Below are 21,272 nucleotides of genomic sequence, written 5' to 3'. Positions count from 1 at the left end.
TTTTAATAACTCAGAACAAATTCCACATATTCTTATATCGTCAGTCATCATTTAAAAATCTTTAACCAAGGGAAACTATGCTTTTAACACAGACAACAAACACAAAAGAATATTCAATTTATAAATGCTCAGCTTGGGAAAACAAAAACACTCCACTTATTCAGTAGTCATGAACGATCTATTGTTCTGTACAGTTATGTCCCTCTTTTTCCAAATTATCCAAGAACAGAAGAAAGTTTCATCTGTTATTAAATTCTGGATGGCTTAAACAGTACATCAGAAATACAATCTAGTAACTTAGCCGTATATATTTTACCTAAGAATTTATTGCACATTGAGACATTTTTCTTAAATCAAAAGCTGAATCATTTTAACTATTAATTCAGTCATTGGTTGTCCATGTCTCAGAGTTAACACAAAACTTATTGCTACTAAAATTCTTTAGACTTTTTCCAGGTTGCATTGGAAATCTAAAGGACAAATAAAAAAGTAAAGTGCATCTCTGGAAAAGGTTGACAGCTTTGGAAGCCAAAAGTTATACCGTTCCACTGCCAACAAACATGTTGTAGTCTCAGATTAAATGTTTTAAATAATAGACAATTTTCCAGAAACTCTGTAGAGTTTTCTCCTTGTCTAAGGTTAAGAGCATTACAACTGCTACCATTCTGAAATGCACACCAGCCAGTTTTGGATGTCTTCTGCAAGTAAATGACACTTTGATGTCTCTGTTCTCATTGTCATTGTCAATTCTTATTGAAATCCAGCTCCACAAAACTAAAAGTAACCTTAAAACAGTGTGTGGTTTAGAAGAACTACCAGGAGTTACTGATATTCCAGACATCAGTGCAGGTTACAGAACAGAAGACAGTCTCCAACTTCCTAGAACGACCTGAGCACCACAGAAAAAACTGTAAATAAAAAAGTGTCAAAGGAAGGCAGTTAAAGCCCATTTCCAGTCCTTGTTAAATTAAATTTATAATGTAAGCACCAGAAAGGAGCATGAGAAAAACTGGAAATAAAGGAATGTTTATTTTGATACCACACATGGATGTCAGTTTAATTCTGGTTTTTTTGGATATAATAGAAGATTAGAAAAAGAATATAATAAACAGGTGTCTGACCATTAAAAAGAAGGGGAAAAGCAACCTTAAAGCCTGCATCCAAATTGTCTATCAAGAGACAAAACAAATCCATTCTCTCCTACAGAAAACACATTTTTTCCTGAATGGGATTAGGACCAGATTAACTGAGTAGAAAGCAATGGTGGGGCTATGTCTTTTCAAACATCACAAAACATACAATCATACATCCATTTAGGTTGGAAAAGGCCCCTAAGATCCTTGAGTCCAACCACAAGCCCAGCACTGCCAACCCACCACTAAATCTAAACACTCCATCTATGCACTTCTCTGGGCAGCCTAATTCAATGCTTGACAACCCATTCCATGTAGAACCTTTTCCTAATATCCAACATAAACCCCCCCGGGCACAAGTAAATCCCATACCCTGAGCTGAAAATTTATTCTTTTTGTAAAAATCTTTAAGCATTTCCTCATCCAGAGCTCCTAAAATTGAGAAAGAGGCATGCACCACAAAAGAATGGGTGGAAACACTTCCAGGATATGCAAACAAGAACCTATATCTAATACAACTGTTGAAACAAAGTGCATGTATTCTAAAATATGAAAAGTGCATTTATTTCTTAAATTAATGTAAAGTACATAGAGACAGCCATAAAGATACTTCTACTACTACTTCTACTGGAGAGAATGCTAAAGGCATGGTCTTGTCTAAGATTAGTGATGATGCAGAAAGAAATATTAAAACATATCTTGGACATCTCTTTTGCTAATTATCTGTCATAATAAAGAAAACATCTAAAGAAATTATATTTAAATTATTCCTTCTTGGAATGGCTTGTTTCAGAACGCAGAAAAGGAAGTTTTAATCAAAAACAACAACAAAAAAATTATACTTGAGATAGTAAGTAACAGTGATCAAGCCAGAATAAAATTTAGTTCTCTTAGAGCAAAAATAATATAAAATAACATATTTAAAACAAAAAATTAATCTAAGATTACATTACATTTCAGAAAACAGGTAAAACCAAAACAAAAATGAAACTTATACCAAAAATAACAGGACCCATATAATATAAAGTTGACTTAAATCCTTGTATTCCTAGCTGGAAGCTACATAAACACATGATACTAATCATAACTATTTCTGGATCTTGAAGAATCAGGAAAATGAATTTTAAAAACTCCACTAGCAAAGCAAAAAGAGTAAAAAGATTCTTGGACTTTTTTTTTTTTTTTGCATTAAGTAGAAATCTTTTCAAAGGAAACAAATAGCCCATTGAGGCCAACAGAAGAGAATCAGTCATGAACATGAACTGAGGGGGATTTGATACTTGACCAAGTTATGATGAGGTAAAAAATTAGCATAAATGCCTCTGAATTGAGCAATTTTAGCCTCAAATTAACAACAATGCTGCGAAGTTAGTTTAATTTATATTTTCAGCAGGCTGGAAATATGCACTTAGATGACATATGATTTGTCAAACCACTGGAAACTCTTCCTCAGCCCTGCATGTGTGAATTGCAAAGTCAACATCAAATCTGAAGAATCTGTAGACAAACCCCAAACCAGGGAAGTCGTCTACAGAAGGATCCATGTCATCACCAATGCTACTTTAGAAGAAATGAGCAACTGAACAGTTGTTTTGTTCTTCATCACAGTAATTTAATCAAATACCTTTTCAAGATGTACTTGTTTCAAATAATGATGATAAACCTCTGTCCTAGAGAAAAAGTACCATTTAAAGTCACTGATAATGTGTGAAGTTTTTAGTACTTATTGATATTCATCAAAAAAACCCCAGGAATTTTGCCAGTTTGGAAGCTCTTATAATGGCAGATGAGATTTTCCAAAAAACATGTCATATATCCAGAAATAAGTGTAAAGATCTTTCAATTTACTGTCCATTTTTTCCAATATTTGAAACATTGAAAAAATATTGTTTCCAAGAATTTTATGCAATGCTGAACACTATAATTTTCAAAAACTATGACTTATTCCTAAAAATCTCTAATTTCAAAACATGGGACTTTAAAGATAAATGTTGTCACTCAATTTATTAAAATGGCAGTTATCACTAAATCAGTTCATATGAAATTTCTGAATTAAATATTTCTCTGTGAACAAAACTAAGCATTATTGTGGAGTCTAAAACAAAGACAACAGCCATTTATTTTTCAAAGCATTGCTACTGTTTCTGACAACTGAGATAGGACAAGACTCATTTTAACATTCCTAAACTATCTGTAAAATTGAAGTTAATTAACAGTATCTAGATAAACATTACAAAAGAACAAATGGCAGCAGCTTAAGGAAAAATTTGGTTTCATCAGCACACTAGAATTTTTGGAATGCATTTACAGCACAATCAATACAAGGAAAAAGGTTAATTTATCTAACTTAGTATCTCAAAGCACTTTAAATAAAATACTTAACTTAAAAATTTTAGAGATTACAGATAAAAAACCTGCTTGCTAGCAAAGCATATAACAATTTATTACTAGTTTATCAGTCTGAGCTGAGAATGACACCATCTAAGATAATACAAAGTAAATAGAGAATGCTTTTTTGTTATTACTCCTAAAGCAGAATGTGCTCAGATACCCATAGATTGTATTTTTTAGCTTGCTTGTCTAATGCTCTTTTCAACTGCCAGCCTGATTCTTCTTTTCTTAAAATTTTCATGTTAGCAAGTCTTTCGGGAAAAGACTGCCTATACTGATGTAGTGGGTTTGATTTAGGTTAGATGAAGCCCCATCTCACTACCTCAGTTATATGGTCTTCTCTAAATATCCAATGCAAATGTTTATCTAGTGAAGACTCTCATCTTTCAGTCATATAGAATTTATATGGTCTTTTTTCCCAGGTGTTCTCTTCCTTTAGCATTATATTGATCAGGGACACTTCCATCATTCTTTGGCTTCTTGCTTTAATATTCCAGAAATCTCCACATGTACATTGCCAAGACACCTCTGGGAACAAAAGCATGTCAAAATCCTTGAGGAAAGGGCTAGGATAATAATTCTAAGCCATTTGAAAGCAAGTAGTAGCACAGAAAACAGCTTCCAAGTACTCAGTTATTGAAGCACTGGCTTCAATTACTGTCAAAGGCAAAAAAACTTCAAAACAAAACCCCATGTTTTTTATTAATTTTATTTCTCTTAATGCTTAAAAATACAGCCTTTAATTCATTAAATAAGAAAATACTTTCAGGGTAAATCATCATTGGATACCATGTGGATTTCACAGGAACAGCTACCTGCAACACAGGAGACTGAAATTTCCATAGGAAATATTGGAAAAGATAATTATGTTGCCACTGAAATGACAGTAGTTATCTGACTTCTCTACAGAATTATCCGCTTGGAAGGACCAAAAGAGAGGAATGATTTATCACAGTAAAAATTATTTTATTGCCTTGTGATGCAAACAAGTCTAATTTCCATAGAAAATCAGGTGTTCTGGAGCACTCTGCTAATTGGTGACACAATCCTTTTTCCCTATGACACATGAGATCCCACTGACCAATTTTAAATTCTGTGGGAAAAGAGAGAGGAGTACAGGCAGTTTAAAAAATATCAAGCTTTTTCAAGTTTCCTGAAAGACAGCAGCTAAGAAATAGAAATATTCCATTTGTCCCTTAAAAAAGGAGAACAAAATCATTAGAAAACTAATACCATTAGCAGGCCAATAAATTGTCAATTAGCACATGCAAACTAACTGGTCAACAAGCTCATGCAGAAACAATTATACCTCTGCTATTTCTGGCCCACCTAGAGAGCCAAATAAGTGTTTGTTGAATAAAAAGAGTTGAAGAAATACTGTGGAAGATTCCATGAGAGGGATATAGTTGCTATAAGGAGACCTTAGTGCCTGGGATGCCCTTATATCTGCAGTAGGGAAACATCACGGATGAGGAAAAGTGATTATGACTTTGGAAGAATTAAGTGATTTAATAAAAAGTGACGTTATTAAAAAAGATAGTAATAAAGAAAATAACATCTCAAACTACTTCAGTAGAGGAAAGAACAGAAAAACCCAAGGAACATAAGGATATGGGAGTATAGAATACATCTTTCATTTCCAAGTTTATCTTCTTTAATGATAGCCTGCTATTGAGGCATGTCTGTTCATATGTCTTATTGCCAGTGTCACACTACTGAAAGGTATTTCAGTCTCATGACCTAAAACAATAGGTAGTTGGAAGGAAGTTTTAGTCTCCATGTAGGTTGTATAATTATACTGGGAAACAAATTATGAGGTTTAGCAACACTTAAATACATCCGAGGAGCTTGCTGAAAGTTTTCCATAAAATTTCAAATGAATTCAGATTTCTCAAATCTAATTGATGATCACACATTATTGATGATCAAATAAACCTAACAAAAAAACCTCCCAGTGAAATAAAAGGCCTTGACTTTCCAAAAGTTTAATTCTAAAAATATTTGGTTTAAAGACAAGTTTCATAGGTACTATAACTTCTGTAAGCATCATATCAGATTTCTGGATTTCACCATCCAAGATAGACACCAACCATCTGTTGTGAGGTCTTTATTTGGGTTCATCTTCTATATTTTCAGCAGGTATGAGGTCATTTTAAGGATTAAAAATCAGTATATGTTTAAATTAGGAACTGATGGGTTAAAAGCAAGTCTTGTCTAATCAACAGCATTAAGATCAGCACAGATTTAAAATGCAATTATGGAACATGCTCTCAGGACCTACCTCCACACTCCAGTGCTCTCAAATGCATTTTTAAAAGTCTGTAAACAATTCTGTAGTGAGTAAGCAGTATCAGCATTGTTACAATTCCTGTGAAACCAACTGCAGGACTCAAGATGCCAACAGAAACACTGTGATACTGTGATGTGTTTGCAACCATAATTATGGTGCTCAGGTGGATGCTGTAACAGCTAACCTCTGCCATCAAAATGAAAATGACAGGCAAAAGCAGACCTTGAAGACTGAAGGACCAAACACTTACAAAGCAAAACCACTGAGACAAAATTCACACAGAAATCAACTCCTGTACAAACTTATCACCATGTTGTGAACAGCTGAATGCAGAGGCCAAACCACTCCAAGACTGAAGCCAGGTTACAGTCCTGCATATAATGTATGAATAATTCAGAAATCTCTGGAGCACCTTTTCATCATAGGTTAGAAACTTACTTTCTACATGTTAATTTATAGTATAGACCATTTAAAATCTAAAACATTCTAAGACATGACAAGTTTAACTCTCAGATTTTCCCCATGGGTCCTGCAACACTCCCAGGCACTGGTATCAGATATCAGGAAATGTCAATATCTCTGTTACCTTTCAACAATTCCAAGGTAAAGCATTTCTGTGCTGCTATCAAATTCACAGCACACTTCAGGAACTCTTTCATAAGAATGTACAAACACTAATCATTATTATTTTCAGATCTCCATGCTGTAAATTTTTTTTGCTTTGTTTTATTCTTAAATTAAAAGCACAAGGAGTTTTCAACAGCCTAGACATCTAATTTTACAGCTCAAGGATTTTAGTACTATTACACATTAAAGCAGTAAATGTGAAACCACAAAAAAGAAAAGAAAATCCATAAGACTGATATTATGAAGTAATTTTAGATTTTCTGAGAAAGTAAAGGGTTGTTCCATGTCAAGAAAATTACAGAGACCACATATAGCACTTGTAAAATTTATTCCACAATTCTAAATGACATGTACCCACATGTACCCACACATACTACAGTGCTCTATAAAAGCCTCAAAGAAGCATCTTCTGGAAATATCATTTTCCTTACGACAAAGGAGGAACAGTAAGTTGTAATTCTCAAGATTTTCCTTAAGTGTTTAACTGGAGAATAAAATAGAAAGTAAAATTTTACACATAAATCAAAATTTTCAAAATTTCAAGTTGCTTTGTAATGTCTGGGGTATGGGCAAAACAGAACAACTTTTGTCATGATTGATTTTAATGGATCACTGCAGGGATGGTGTCAAAGAATCCATGCCATAGATTTTGATCTTGCAAACAGATCACAACTTAACTTTCAATCAAAGAAGCAATTTGTATAATAAAAAGTACACACATAAGATTAAAAAACTTATAGAACCAAAGCTTCAGGATACAGTCTTTAAGGCCACTTTGTGTAAAGTGGAAATACCTTCATTTGTATCTAACCTTCAGCAGTTTCCTCCTGCTTCTTTGCTAAGGAGTAGCTGAGCTATGGCAGACAGCTGTGAGTGGCTCACCTATTTCATACAAAAGTACATCAATTTAGCTTAAACTGTTCTGAAAGCTGCTTAACCTAAACATGTCAGGCTTAATCTAAATCAGCATATTGTGCATGGAAGCAGGTGCAGAGCACATCAGTCATTACTATGGTCCAGAGACAATTGTGTCCAGCAGCCCTGGGAGCAACTTACACTGCTCAGGTCACTGCTCAAATGACTACACCTCCATCCTCTTCTTCCAGACCATTATTAGATCAAAGACACACTACTTAAGAAAAATATCTTCACTTATAGTTTATCAAGGCAATAGTACTGCAGCTTGTAAACTCTGCAGTAAGTCGTTCTCAGACAAAGCGTTTTACCCTTGCATGTATAACATGCTAGACTTATCATCAGATATTATTCCCAAATTCATCTTACTTACTTTTATTGAAATGTAAGGACTCTGGTTTAAACTGACCACTATTCCCCCTCTAAACTCAACAGAGACAGAAATACACCTCCAGGTGAAGTACAATGACCAAATGGATCACCTCTTTCAGAGAGTAAGGTCAGGAAAAAGGAATATCCTGACAACTTTGTAGTCACAAAAGTTTATGGGAGGCTTGCTATTGTAATTAGTGAAATAAGGTCTCGCTTCAATTTTTATATTAATTATTCCGGTTTTGTAATAAAGGTTTAATATATTTAGCAGCAGAATTTAAGGACACTATACTGCATTCAGAGCCATTGCTGAAGAAACACTCTTTACTGTAACTTTGACTGCTAAATGTGAAGCATTTTATTTACAAAAACTCAATTCTTCTAGAAATTAAAAAACCCACTGCAGAGCTTGAAATCACAGAAGCTGCAGTCACTCAACAAGGAATACTATGGAATCAGGAAAGTGCTTGGGACTGTTTACAGCCTGGTTATGAGCTATAATAAGTGCTGAACCTGCTGAATACTTTAACACCTTCTCAGTAGTGTGTTTAGAAATTACTGCTATCCCAGATGCTTGTGTAACCTGAAAATATGCAGGAGGACGTGGCCATGCCTAAGATAAGCAGAGGAGAGAGAATAATGACTTGCTGCATGTAAACACAGGCACGTAAAGACAAGACATTTTCTCAGCAACAACATTAATAAGAACAAGATCTCCAAGACAGCTTATGTCTTTCTGGGCTCTCAGACAGCACATATTTTCAAGCTTTGCATCATACCATTCTCAATCAACTAAGATGAAATATTTAATATATAAAGGAATGGGTTTATTTTCCTTTACTCTTGGCTTTTACCACACACCCACAGGAGAGCACTTAGCTTAATCATAAATAAAGAGTTGCAGGAGCTCATGGAATTGAGCAACACTTGCTAACCTTTAGCTTTCTGGATGAAAAATGACCTTCAGCAATGACCCCAGTGAATAGTGCTATCTGGAATAGTTCCTTCACCTCAAGAAACCTATTATTTTGCTATTATTAAGTTTTAGTAGCACTGCTGGGAGAAACCATCTGTTAAAAGAGAAACAAGGTACTAACCCTTAGGTATGTGGGGACTGTTGTTTTCTGCAATCAGTTTAAGGCACTTTTCATTCATTTTGTACAATTTCCTTTCACCAGTGTCAGGAAGATCAGAATAAGAAAAGACCAAAATCCTTGTGATGTTTATTGCACATCAACAAATAAAAGATATATTTACAGCTGCATTCACCACTTTACTAGGCCTATTAAACAAATGTGTTGTAAGAAAGAGCTTATAAAGCAAACTTAGCAACAGTAAAAACCCCATTGTTTGACTCCCCACAGAAGCTTCAATTGCTTCACAGTATGAAGTCAGGAATCCTTTAGATGAAAATAAACACAGAAGTAGAGAACAGATACATTAAGGATGTGAAGAGGAGTTAAATCTTCTTTCACTGAATGCCTATATTCCAAGCACTGGTCCCTTGGTTTAGAGAATTATTTTGAGGGGGGGAGATCCATCATCATGTCAGAGGAGTCTAGCATGGGTTGAGAATTTATGTTTGCATGTAAATATATTTTTGGGGATTTAAAAAAAATAGAAATAAAAGGAAAACTGCAAATGCTGAACAAGCAAATCTCCTAAAACCTGAAATTCTTCATAATTGATGTAGTAAAAATGCTAGCAACATGATTTCACAAGGACCATAAACAACCCTTTTTTATATCTATTCCTGCCAAATCACAGTCTGAAGAGTACTGTATATTGCCTGTCATCAAATTCTTATAAATAACGAACATCTTTTGCTCAGGCCAAAGAGATAGGAGAAGCTGTCAGTGATATTTTTGTCTTATTCCCAATTTTGGCTACTAGACATTTTTTGGTTGAGTTTAGTTTTTTTATTTTAATTTTATTTTTCATTAATGAAATTTTTGGCCTTTAATTTTTTTTTGTATTTTGACCTTAAATATCCATAAAGATCCTTTGAACTATATTGCAATAGATCCCACAAAGCAGACAAGTCTCAGGCTTCTTGTATAATCTTCCTTGACTAGAAAGTTTCCTTCACAATTAGGAATTTCCGATATGAAAATTCCACCAAGAACAGTAATATAATTTTGACTGTTACACGTGTATGTCAAACTAAGCTTTGCCATTTGACCATTAGAAGGTTTCTTTTACATTGCCTTTGTAACATGCAGAAGTTTACAAAACCAGTTTTTAATCCATTCCTTGTTACAGGAGTTCTAAGTACCAAGAGCCAATCAGTAGCAGGCAGTTGAGTTACAGAAGGTGCTGTGGCACTGTGTTTCCCCATGGAAAAGCAAAGGCAACACGATGGAGTGTTGCTGCTTCCTGGTACACAGAATTGGTTCTGTTCTTGTGGAGTTTACGAGGGAAAAGGTTGGCACTTCCACAGGGCAAATGAAGTTTCGGTCTGAAACACAACACTGCATTCAGGAACAAATCTTAGATCATGACACGTAACTGGAGGACTCTTGTTGACTTTTAATAAGAGCTGAGCAGATTTTGATTGACAGAAGAGGCAATAAAGCACACCAAGTGCTCTAGTGAGACAGCATAGACATGACATAAACAACTGCCAATTCTCTGCTTTCACCTGAGACTAATAAAAAGTAATTTAAAGATGAGATTCAACTTTTATTTCATCAAAAATTATTTTGCAGCTACATGAGTGAACCAAGTTTTGCAGCTATTGGCTGCACACACAGGCTGGGTGTCATGCCAGGGCCAAGATGTTTGGCAGGCATCCCTGTGACAACTTTGTGGTTGCAGACCTCCTGTACATACTTGCACAGAAACTGTAAAAGGAACCTTTGACATGCCATTACATTCTGGAGGTCCTCTAAATTTCAGGTAAAATAAGAATGAGTAGACTAGAAGAGGAACAAAGATTTGTTACTAGGATTTTACATTCACCAAGAGCAGTGCAGCTAAACAGTGCATTTGGATGCTTGATTGTAATGTGCTGCAATTTACAAATCATTAGAAGAGGTCTAGCATCAAAATGCCCCAAAGAACCCTGAGACAAACCAGAGAAACCACTCCTTCTGTTTGTTACATTGTGTTTTAAAAAATTAAAAAAGCCCATCAAACAAAATTTATTTTAAAATACTTTTGCTTGGGTGATTTTTATAAGTATGAAAATCATCACAGGGTAAGAAAAAACTGAATACATAATGGAACATTCCTGCTTTACATTGTTTTTAAAGGGGAAAAAATAGTCTTTTGACTGCTATAAAACAGTTTGTCAAAGGGATGCAGCATGAGTGAAAGCATATCAATTTATAGCTTAAACTGAGAAGAAAACGCTTAGAGGAAAAGCACATTGAAGTCAGCTTTCAATTGAAGTCGTTAACAAGGAGAAATCTCTCTTCCAAAATTAGAATTTGTAGCCTTGAAAGTGATCAGAAGAACCAAGATCAAGGAAAAAACAGAATTTGTCAATGTGAGATACAAACATTTGTTTTAAAATTGTGCTCTAAGAGAAACATGATGTTTTCCTTTGTTTTAATATATACAGTAGGCTCAGTAGATTCAGTTCCTCAAACAGAATTTTGGTGATGACAATTTAATTTTTTCATCAATTTAAAGATGGAGTTTATTTTTAAAACTCCTAGAATATTGTTTCTTCAAAATTGTTTAAGTCCTTCTTAAGAGGAGTTTGAAATTATGGCTAAAGTACTACATATTTTTATAATGCAATATTTTCATTCTTTTTCAACATGCTCTTTCATGTTTAATTCTGAATCCTTAACTGATTTAAATAAATGCCAAACATTAACTAACCAACACAAAACATTTTAAATAGTGTACTCGAGGACATTTTTCCCTGTAAAACAAAGATTGTTATCTTTATCCCTACAGGCTATGAATTTCTTCAAGAAACTATGATTTTTGTAATTATACGGTCTGCATGCTATAACTTCATCATATTTACCTGGTTACAAGTTGAAAACCAGGGCAGGAGTTTTAACAATATATAAATTTCCACTGTACAATTTTAGTATACTTATTGATCAAAAGTTTCTCAAAAGGCCTGACACAGATGCTCACCCTTGCACACCATCCTGTAAATCATGCAAATATCATTAATTCTGTTTTCATTTCAGCAAAATATAACGCCTGCTTTCAGTGAAATAATGATGAGTACGATATCTGATGAAGAGTTTAAAATAGCAGATGGTGTTATCACTTTGAAAGCAGGGAGTTAGCTGCAGAGAAGCAGCAACATGCAGGATATTCTGGTCTTGCACCTTCAGATAGTACTTAGTTCTTTAAAGCAGGAACACGAAAGTGATTGATGTTAGGCTGCAAACAGTCTGCTCCTTGCATCCCCAGCATGGCACTTATCACTTCAGAGCTCTGCTACAGCCATACTTACAGCAGCCTTTGTCAACAAAATGCAGTTATGAAAGGAACTAGCATAAATTCTCTGCCAAAAAATTCCTGTGTCAGTGAGAAAAATCACTCTAGGATTACTTGTAAGCACTCCAGAACTTCCTAGTAGTCACCCTTTGTGATATGGGTAGATAACAAACCTGAATCTTGTCCTAAATGTTGGTAGACAATCAGTTGCCTATCCAAAGGGAGGTGCAAAACTCTCCTCTCTGCCTTGTAAGTGGCCTAGAGATGCTTGTACATCTTTGCCCACGATATTTCTAAGCTGACATTGAGTTATATGTGGCCTCACAAATTATAAAATATTACTCATCACGTGTTTTTTCCAAACATTTGTAATTCTGGTTATCAGCCCTTATACCCTAGCACATTTACATGTGGACCCATAATATAAACCATTAGCTTCCAAACCCTTGGAATTTTACTGCTCTTTAATTCAATGTAAGAAATACAAAAAACTTCAATCTGTTGTATATACACACACACACATATTTTACAAATATATTTATATGTATCTGTATTGTTTTACAGATATGTTTATATGTATATACGTGTGTGTGAATACATATATGATATCCTCTACTTTTTTGCACATAGATCTCTCTGGACTATATGTAAGCAAAGAACAAAAGTCAGTTTTTTATCCTGGTACAAAGTCAAGGTGATTTATAACAAGCATGAATTAACACCATTATTGAATTTGAACTTGCTTTGGTAGGAAAACTGCTCTTTCCTAGTCATTCAAAACTAGTGAAAGCTGTTAAAAATAGAAAACATTTTCATGTATGAAATTGAACCAGTCATGATTCAGCTATGGGTTATGTGGTTAGTCATTAATTAGCCAGGATTTAAGTGGCCAGTTGATAACTAACTGAAAATACTATACTTTTATAAAACATATTTGCCTACTTTAGAATTTGGAAATAACATTCTAAATATTCCCTACATTTTTGTTACTCAATGTAGTTGTTAGCCCCTGAGTAAATTTTACAGCCCGCTAGCTAGAGAATAGAGTAAGATATCATGGATAAACATGGTAAAACTCTTAGCCTTAATTACAATGAATTCAAAATTGCAAATATCAGGAATGTTAAAGTAGGTGTGTTGAAACTGCAGTTCCTGCAAATGGCAATGAAATATTTTTTCTCCTGTAACAGACCTCAGCAGCCCTCCAGGATGACTAGTCAGCCCTAAAAAACCTAAATTCTTCTACATTAAATGTTTTATATTACACATTTTACGTATTAAAATCTGACTATGAACATGGTGAGCATCAGTTTTTGTCTGCAAAATTTAATCTCTCCCTTCCTTAGCAGTATGTTACTATTTGAAATATTTGTGCTTGGAGAATACATTTTTTTATCCCGGTTGATTTCCTTCTAAGTTTAGTCTGCTCCTTCTGCCTGCTGCAGCTTGACCCTACTGTAGAAAGTTGCAAGCACTTCCAGCAACAGGTAAAAAGACACATTTCAATGGGTAAGGCAGGCACACCCACCTCTTAAACACACTTTTTCCAGACAAGAGCAGTGTCCAGTGCACAGCTACACAACCTGAGGTCAAGTAATGCCAAAACCCCTCAAGTTACTCAAGAGAATGTAGTGGGTAAAACAGAAAGCAGATCCCTCAAGATGTGCAAAGTGCTGCACGTAACTGCACCAGACCCCACTGCAGAAACAGAACTATACAGACCACTCTAAAGGCTCAACATCTCATTTTCATACTGCACTACCTTTGTTCTTTACCATAATTATCAACTAGGAAGAAAAAAAACAACCCCAAACCAATTAGAAATACAAAGAAAACCATGCATAATGCTTGAATTAGACAATTATGTCCTTCATGTGCCTTTCAGGCCCACATGCTTCCAGCGTAGCTCTGTCAGGCTTATAAAAATATATCACTCCTGTCCTCTGGAAACTCAATCCATTTCAATCTGTAATGTAAATAGTTTCTTTTTAACACGCAGTGTGTGCTGATTTCACCTTAATTATATATTTCCCATTGCGAGAACTCAAACTGTGGGATACTGGGAAAGAATTTAACCAGCAGCCTATAAAGAATAGGGGCTGAAGCTTGGCTCCCATTAACAGCTCATTAGCCAGAGTCTGTACTCTATGTAAAATGAGCTAGTAATTTTTAAATGACGTTGTCAACCCATAACCTAATAATGCAGACATCTATTTCTCTATAATAGTAACAAGCTATAACACATTTTTATCTCTACAAATCAACATGAAGCTATTGGAGTACACAGATCTTGGTTGGTTGTCTTCAAACATTGATCTTTAGTGCAATCATAACACTAGTACCACAAGTGGTACTGATTGCAGTATAAATTTCCTAATGGACACAAGATGATGGTTTGAGGAAAACACCTTCAAGTTCTGGATATAAACCTATCTCAACTTGCTAAAAATGAAGGTAGAACCATGAAATGACTGCTAGGTGGTTACAGGATCAAGTCACATCTGATAAAGAAACATCCAGATTCCCATTTGAGTTTACTGTGAATGGAGACCATCATCTGCCTTAGCAAAAATCACCATTACGGTGACTGCAATGACTTGACAGGTTTAACAGTAGTTCATGAATGCGGGACTTTCATTAACTCCCACCGAAGCAAAGTAAATGGCCATGGAGTCAAACAGAGGTTGCACAATATATCCCTTAATTGGCAGGGGGATTGTGGTATTCCTATCCATCAGGCGACCCCTCTGCAAGGGTTAGGACCTGATCTTGTTGCTGTGGGTTTGGAGACGTGTGCACTGCAGGTGAAGGTCTGGTTTGCTGTGAGAGCAAAAGGTTCCTATTCACTGTCAGACCACTAACTCACTTTCACTGAGCACCACCCTAAAAGTGATTTAAAGAGATCATTTGTGAATTTATAAAAATCAAAGAAGACTCATTCTTGCAAGCATTCTCTTGGCTCTAAGGAAACAAGACTTTAAAATGGACTGATTTTAAATATCCTTTCATTAAAAAAAAAATCTGATGTTCATAATCTCATCATACTCGTCACAGAAGCTTTTAACTTTCCAGTCAGCACTGGCATATCTTGCAAGGGCCTGGATGCCAATTAGCCACCAACGTCTGCAGTTCCAAAGGGAGGCAGTCAGCAGGCCTGCTGACTTCCATGTTGCAGGGTCTTTGCAGTGAATTTTTTATCTGAGGCTGCAGCTACTCCACACTGAAAATCTGCACATATGGGCTTCATCCTCTGTGCCACAGCAACAACTCACAGGACAGGCTGAAGCACCTTCATACAGAGGGTGCACGACCATCTCCCTGTAACTACCCCAACCTCTCTGGTACCCAGAGCAGCTTTCTCTGCAGCAAATGCAATTAAGATGAGGGTCCCTCCTGCTGTTCCTGTTTGATTAGTGAGGACAGCAGTGACATTTGCTCATTGTCTTCATGCTTGGTCGCTACATTCTTTTGGCTGGGAGGGCTGCAATAGCTGTTCCCAGGGTGGCAGGCAGGTATGCCATTTCCACCCTTTGGCTGGGGATATGTGGTCAGGCACTCCCTGACTGCAATGCTGCTTGTAAAATCAGCCACATTTCCTAAGAGTGAAAAATGTGATAGTGTATTGTACAAGGGGAAATATAACATGTTGATATGTGTGACTGTGGTAGGGAATTTATGAGGACAGATCTTTCTGTGTTGTTGGATCTGAGGGAACTGCCATCAGGCAGGTAAGGTTTGGCCCTCTGTGAGAAACTGATGTTTTAAGATCTCTTTGAAGGTATCAGAGTTATGATGTGTTATGGCCAAATTACTGGCTCAGTGCTGAAAAGAGAAGCAGTATGCAGTGAAATGTACACTAGTTCCAACCATTGGAAAGCAATTACTACTACAAGTGAGCAGAGAAGCAGTTAATAGTCACAGCACCATAGTGGGGAGCTTGCCAAAATTTTCAGCTAAGCCAAAGTCCTGAACCAACATAACGCTTGGTCTATTTGTCTCATTTACTGTGCTTTTCTCATCCCCCTTACTCCATCAAAAGCAAACAATGTCATTAACAATTATAGCCCTAGCAGTTACATCTGATAGAAATAAATCAATATTCAAATACACATTTTCAACAGTAAGAGATGTGAAAGGATTGTACAGTCAGCATTTGGCACTCGTTCCTACTGTACTCTGAAACCATAGGTTAAAAGAAAAGTGGTTTATATGTTAAAAGGGGTCATATAATTTATTTCATTCAGAGCAATTAATTGTTTACTTACAAGACAGCTTTCCATGAAAAATACTTCTTTCTCTAAAACATTTCATAGCCCTATAAAAGCAAACCCCATTTCTTATAGCTTCCGAGCAAGACTTTCAGACCAATTATCCTATTCAGCTTCTCCCTTCCTTATAATTGGTAATTTAGCTTGCTATATAAAACACAATTAAACCTTGTTAAGAGAAAAGCTGTATACACATGGAGCTCTAGATGCTGCTAATTCTTAAAACTTAGCCATTCTTAAAATAGGTATTCTAATGTACTTCACACTGATATAGCTTAGTTATCACTTCCATAACCATTGAAGTGCTCTTGAGTAAATTGGAATTTTCTCACTCCCAACTATGTCAGCAAAAAAGCATTTTGTTTTCATCTGTGCCTAAGAGGTAATATCCAAACATTATTGATTGGCCAATCATCACTTTATTTTGCACAATTACATTTCTTTCTCCTATTGCAATGACCATCTGTCATACCTGTCTATGTATATGATCTACAAATGTATGTCCTGCTGCAGAGAACTCAAATGCCGTGGCTGTGCACAGGTATTTTATATATATACAGGATTAAACCCAAATCATAGGGAAGAATTTAAATCACATGCAGTCCAGAACAGAACAGAGACATTTAAGGAGCAAAGGAAAAATGATTCAGCTTTCAGGTAACAGATTTAAATAATTTTAAGCAAAAAATAAAAGTTATAAGTATTCTACATAAATATATCAGAAAAAAAAATTTCCTTTGGGTAACTCAGTTAAATGGTAAGCAGACTTACATTGGCAGGTACTCATTTTAATTATAGTGTGATGACACTTGCTAGTTTAGAAAATGAATCATATGTTTGCACAGGAATTCAGTCCTTTTGCCTTAGCTATATTTGTAGACAGATAGAATTCTAAAAGTGAAACAGACATTTAATTGTTCAAGGGTTACATGATGCACATTTATTCAGCAATAATTTCAGGTTATCTTCTCCATTTCTTTCCCTCTTATTAAGAGACCTGACAGCCTTCTTACAGCATGGAGAGTAAGAGAGAATGGCATGCAAATCTAACACACTTTCAGGTAGAAGAATATTATAGTAGTCTAAAAATCATCACTCCAAGTACCTTAAGTCTTCCAGAATCCAGTAAACTTAACCTAGGATGCAGTTTAGCACAAGGAAACAATTCACAAGATTTCTGAACAGGAACATTTTACTCTATTGAAGGACCATAATTTAATCCCGATGCAATACATTTAGTGAAGGCAATGAACTTGCACAGTACAAAGTCTTTAAAAACCTGGCACACTGACCTACCTTTATGTGACAGACGTAACCTTGGTTGCCTTGTATCTGCTGCGTGACATCCAGCCGGTAGCTCTAGTAACAAGCCATACAGTGCCAGGATGAGAAGGTCCTGAGCAGATGCCATCCTGCCCAGGATAAATTTCTTGCTCTCTTCACGGAACGGCTGCTGTTTGTTTGTTGTTTTGCTGGGGTGTTTTTAAGGCTCCAACTTCCCCTACTTTGCCAGTGCAGTTAGATGTGTCTCTTTGGTCAGTTTGTGGGGTGTCTCTGTGGGAAATTCAACGTTCATCAGAGCAGCGCACAGCCTCAGCTAGCCATTTGTCAAGCTGTGCAAATGTCATGTAAAAATATTCCCTCCCTAGGACAATTGTTTATAAAGTGCAAGGACATTCCAAGGCGTTACTCTGCAGTGTTGTGTCTTGAGCTGTCTTTAGTAACTCTGCCAGTGGATTCAGGAAGAAGCTGTATTTTCAGTCCCTCCTGCAAGGCAATTCATTCAGAGAAGGAGGGAGGGAGGGGAAAAAAAAAAAAAACCCACACGGAAAAAAGGAGAAAGCACCCTCCTCCTTGGTGCTCCTCAGAACTCAGCCCCTTGCTCTGACTTGCCAAACAGCTAGTTTTAATTCACCCTTCACCTTTGCTAATTAAAAACAAGAAGTGCCATTCCCTCCTGGAGTTGCAGGATCCACCCAGCGGGAAGCCGGGCTGTCAGGCTGCTGTATTCACTGAGAAAGTTCAGGGAGGGTTTAGGCAATGCACAGTCCTAGCTGCTTCTAGGAAGCGTTTTAATCCACGTGCCGTGCACTGATTCCTCAATTGCTTTGTGGTTTCGCGTTGTAAAACGCCAGGAGAAGGGTCAGAATTCCTCCTGTCCCTCCCTTTCAAAAAGTCATTTCAGCTTTTGTTCCCAGTTCAGTTTTAGAGGAGGATCAACCCTTGCATTAACCATTTAAGTACATTATCACTTAGTGTCGTTAAACAGCATGCTCCTAAGTGGATCAGGGTAAAAAGAGTATAGCTGTATACATTTCCTCACTTTAAAGAAAAAGGATCTGCTTTTTACATTTCCCCCCCTCTTATGTGCTTTTATACAGTAGCTTCTCCCTTTTACATTTGAAATGTCTCTGAGTCTGGAATCTGAGGTCATCTATACATGCCAGTAAAATTATTGATCTGAACAGATGCCTGTAGAATTGGGCATTATTTAAAAAATTATAAAAGCCTGATCAAAGCACTGTGATGATTAACAGCATCAGATTTAAAATTGCCAAGCAGCTACCTCTTACACTGCTAACAAGTACCAGAAAACTTCATCTCTTTTTTTGCATTTGTGACTTAAAATATACCCATGGCAAGAACTAGGTTTTTATACATAAAAACTACAGATGTCTGGAATACATTAATTAAGGAAGAAAGTTCTATGTAATTAAGATCTCATACATATAATCATTTAGGACTATGCAAGGTGCATTTTAGACATTAACAATTACACTATTTTAATAGGATGAAGCATTAAAGTCATGTTAAGTCTTTATAATTTTCATTGTTTTTTACAGAAAAAGAATCACAAAGAAAAGAAAACGAAAACTAATATATGCATTTGACAATAATGCACTCAAAAAAAATTGGTAGTCAACCAGAGATAATAATATCTGGAGAGAAAGATTTAATAAGACATGTCTGTATGCCAGCAAACTGAAAAGAACCCAGAACAATAATATAATGAAATGCTAATAAATGTAATAGCAGGATACATGGATGGGAGAGGACAGATCCGTTCAAGAAGAATAAAATACGTGAACTACTAGGACAGAGAAAAAAAATGCAGCTGTGGTGAAAGGACAGAAGTAAATCATCAGAATGCCCAAGGACTCCTGGAGGCTGCTGTATAATCAGGAGCAGGGAGCAGGTCATGTCTACCTGTTAGTTCTCCAGGAGCAGGTCATGTACACATACCTGGGCTTGCTTTGAATCAGCTGGAAGCTGTGCCAGCAGCAGCTGAACCTCGGGAGCATGAGCTAAATCACACAGCTCTTTGCTCCAATTCTTGCACACAATTGCTGGTTGCAGTGGATTTTATGCTGATGTGCCAGCTGTCTGGGAGTAGCTCAGCATGAGTACTTGAGATATTGTCAGTGGAGAAGGCAATGCAGGCTCTGCCTGCAAGCACAGACCTCAGCAGGGATGAGTTTGTATCCACCTGATGGAATTGTTATTACTGGCACCTTTCTGTGCTACTGAGGCATACAGGTGTTCTGCCTTTGGCCATTAAGATCTGCTGTAAAGCAGCATGATCTGGTCCCTGTCAAGGTTAGTGAAGACTCCCCTTTTGTTGAGTTCTTATTGAAATATTTGCATTTTTCCTAAAAGAAAGAAAAAATCTCACGCACATACAATTAAGACATTTCTCAAAGGCTCATTCTCTGTCATCATAAGCTTACAAAATGTAAACATTTCTGATTCTGAGGTAGTCCAAATGGAATTTTTTCCTTTGAAATGTCTTGTTGTGGAAAATTTAATACTTTTTCTTATTTATGACATGTACTTTCAAAAAGTGCACAAAAAATCCAAATGTGAGCTTACACTATGAAAGCTAAAACCATATTCAGGGAGTAAAGCAAATATTAGTGCAGTATCTCAAATCTTGTCTCTCTCTAGAACTCCTCTCCCAACTGCTATATGGTGTTATTTATTACGCCAGCTGGCATCTGAGATGCTTAACAGACTAAATAGGTACACTTTGGTTATCCTGAGATGGTACCAAAAAGGTTAGTGTGGCAAATCCAAAACGATTTCCCCAACATTAAAGTTCTTTTTTCATTTTCCAGCAGGGGAAAGGGAGCTGGAGGAGGGAGCACAAGGGAGCTGCTAGAAGCTGTGGGCCTTGTTTTGTATTTAGATAAGATGTAGGGTGCAGCAGGTCTACTCAAACAAATACACGCTTACAAATAAGGGCAATTCCCCCACCAACCTGAGCTTGCATGTACTCACTTGCATTTCTACCCCCACATATCCCAGCCATTACACAACTCCTTGGCTCTCTACAAACACAACGTGACCCAGGGCTGGAGCTCCAGAGGAGTCAGAAATACCCAAACAAGCTGATTTTCATATTTGTGCCCAAGGACAAAGCTTTTTTGTCTGAAATCTGATTCTCAAGCAGGGTGGGCTGTGTGGGTGCCTCAGGCTCCTTCCCTGCCTGCCGAGGGAAGGGCTGGGGCAAAGGCACAGAGGCAGAAGCTGGAGCTGCTGCTCAATGTTCAGGCTTTGGCTGTCAGCAAGAAATCTGGGAATTGCTGCTAGGCATGGGGGAAGATGTCTGCACACAAAGTAACCTAACAATAGAAAAGGAAAATTCACATACAGGTATCTGAAGAAGATAGATTTTTTCCTCCTAAATTTGTGTTCTCACAGGGTGAATCCTCTCTTTATAATTCACAAATTGCTGTGTGAGGATTGCAAGCCCTTACAACCTTACACAAGTTTGCGGCAAAGCAAGTGGTGGAAAGGTACACACAATTTCAACCCAAGAGAAATGTGTGGCCTCAGGCAAGGCAGTCAAGCTCTATACCTCAGCAT

At 36.6% G+C, this 21,272-nt stretch overlaps 1 protein-coding gene across 2 annotated transcripts in view; it reads right to left on the bottom strand.

Annotated features, from left to right (window-relative positions):
- Positions 1–19,902, bottom strand: part of SEMA3E (semaphorin 3E) — a 130,653-nt gene extending 110,751 nt beyond the window's left edge. Inside the window, exons 1-2 of one of the 2 annotated variants that reach the window (XM_064421863.1) lie at positions 19,650–19,902; positions 17,703–18,173 (exon numbers count right to left, since the gene is read on the bottom strand). In XM_064421863.1, the coding sequence (XP_064277933.1) occupies positions 17,703–17,817 (115 nt within the window). In that variant the 5' untranslated portion in view covers positions 17,818–18,173; positions 19,650–19,902. The remainder of the gene's footprint in view (positions 1–17,702; positions 18,174–19,649) is intronic. The other variant, XM_064421864.1, reaches the window with a different exon arrangement.
- Between the last annotated feature and the right edge of the window lie 1,370 nt (positions 19,903–21,272).

This window comes from Passer domesticus, chromosome 5 (genome assembly GCF_036417665.1).
Source record: "Passer domesticus isolate bPasDom1 chromosome 5, bPasDom1.hap1, whole genome shotgun sequence".
NCBI lineage: Eukaryota > Metazoa > Chordata > Aves > Passeriformes > Passeridae > Passer > Passer domesticus.
Note: the sequence above shows the minus strand (reverse complement) of the source record. Positions and strands in the feature narration are given on the sequence as shown.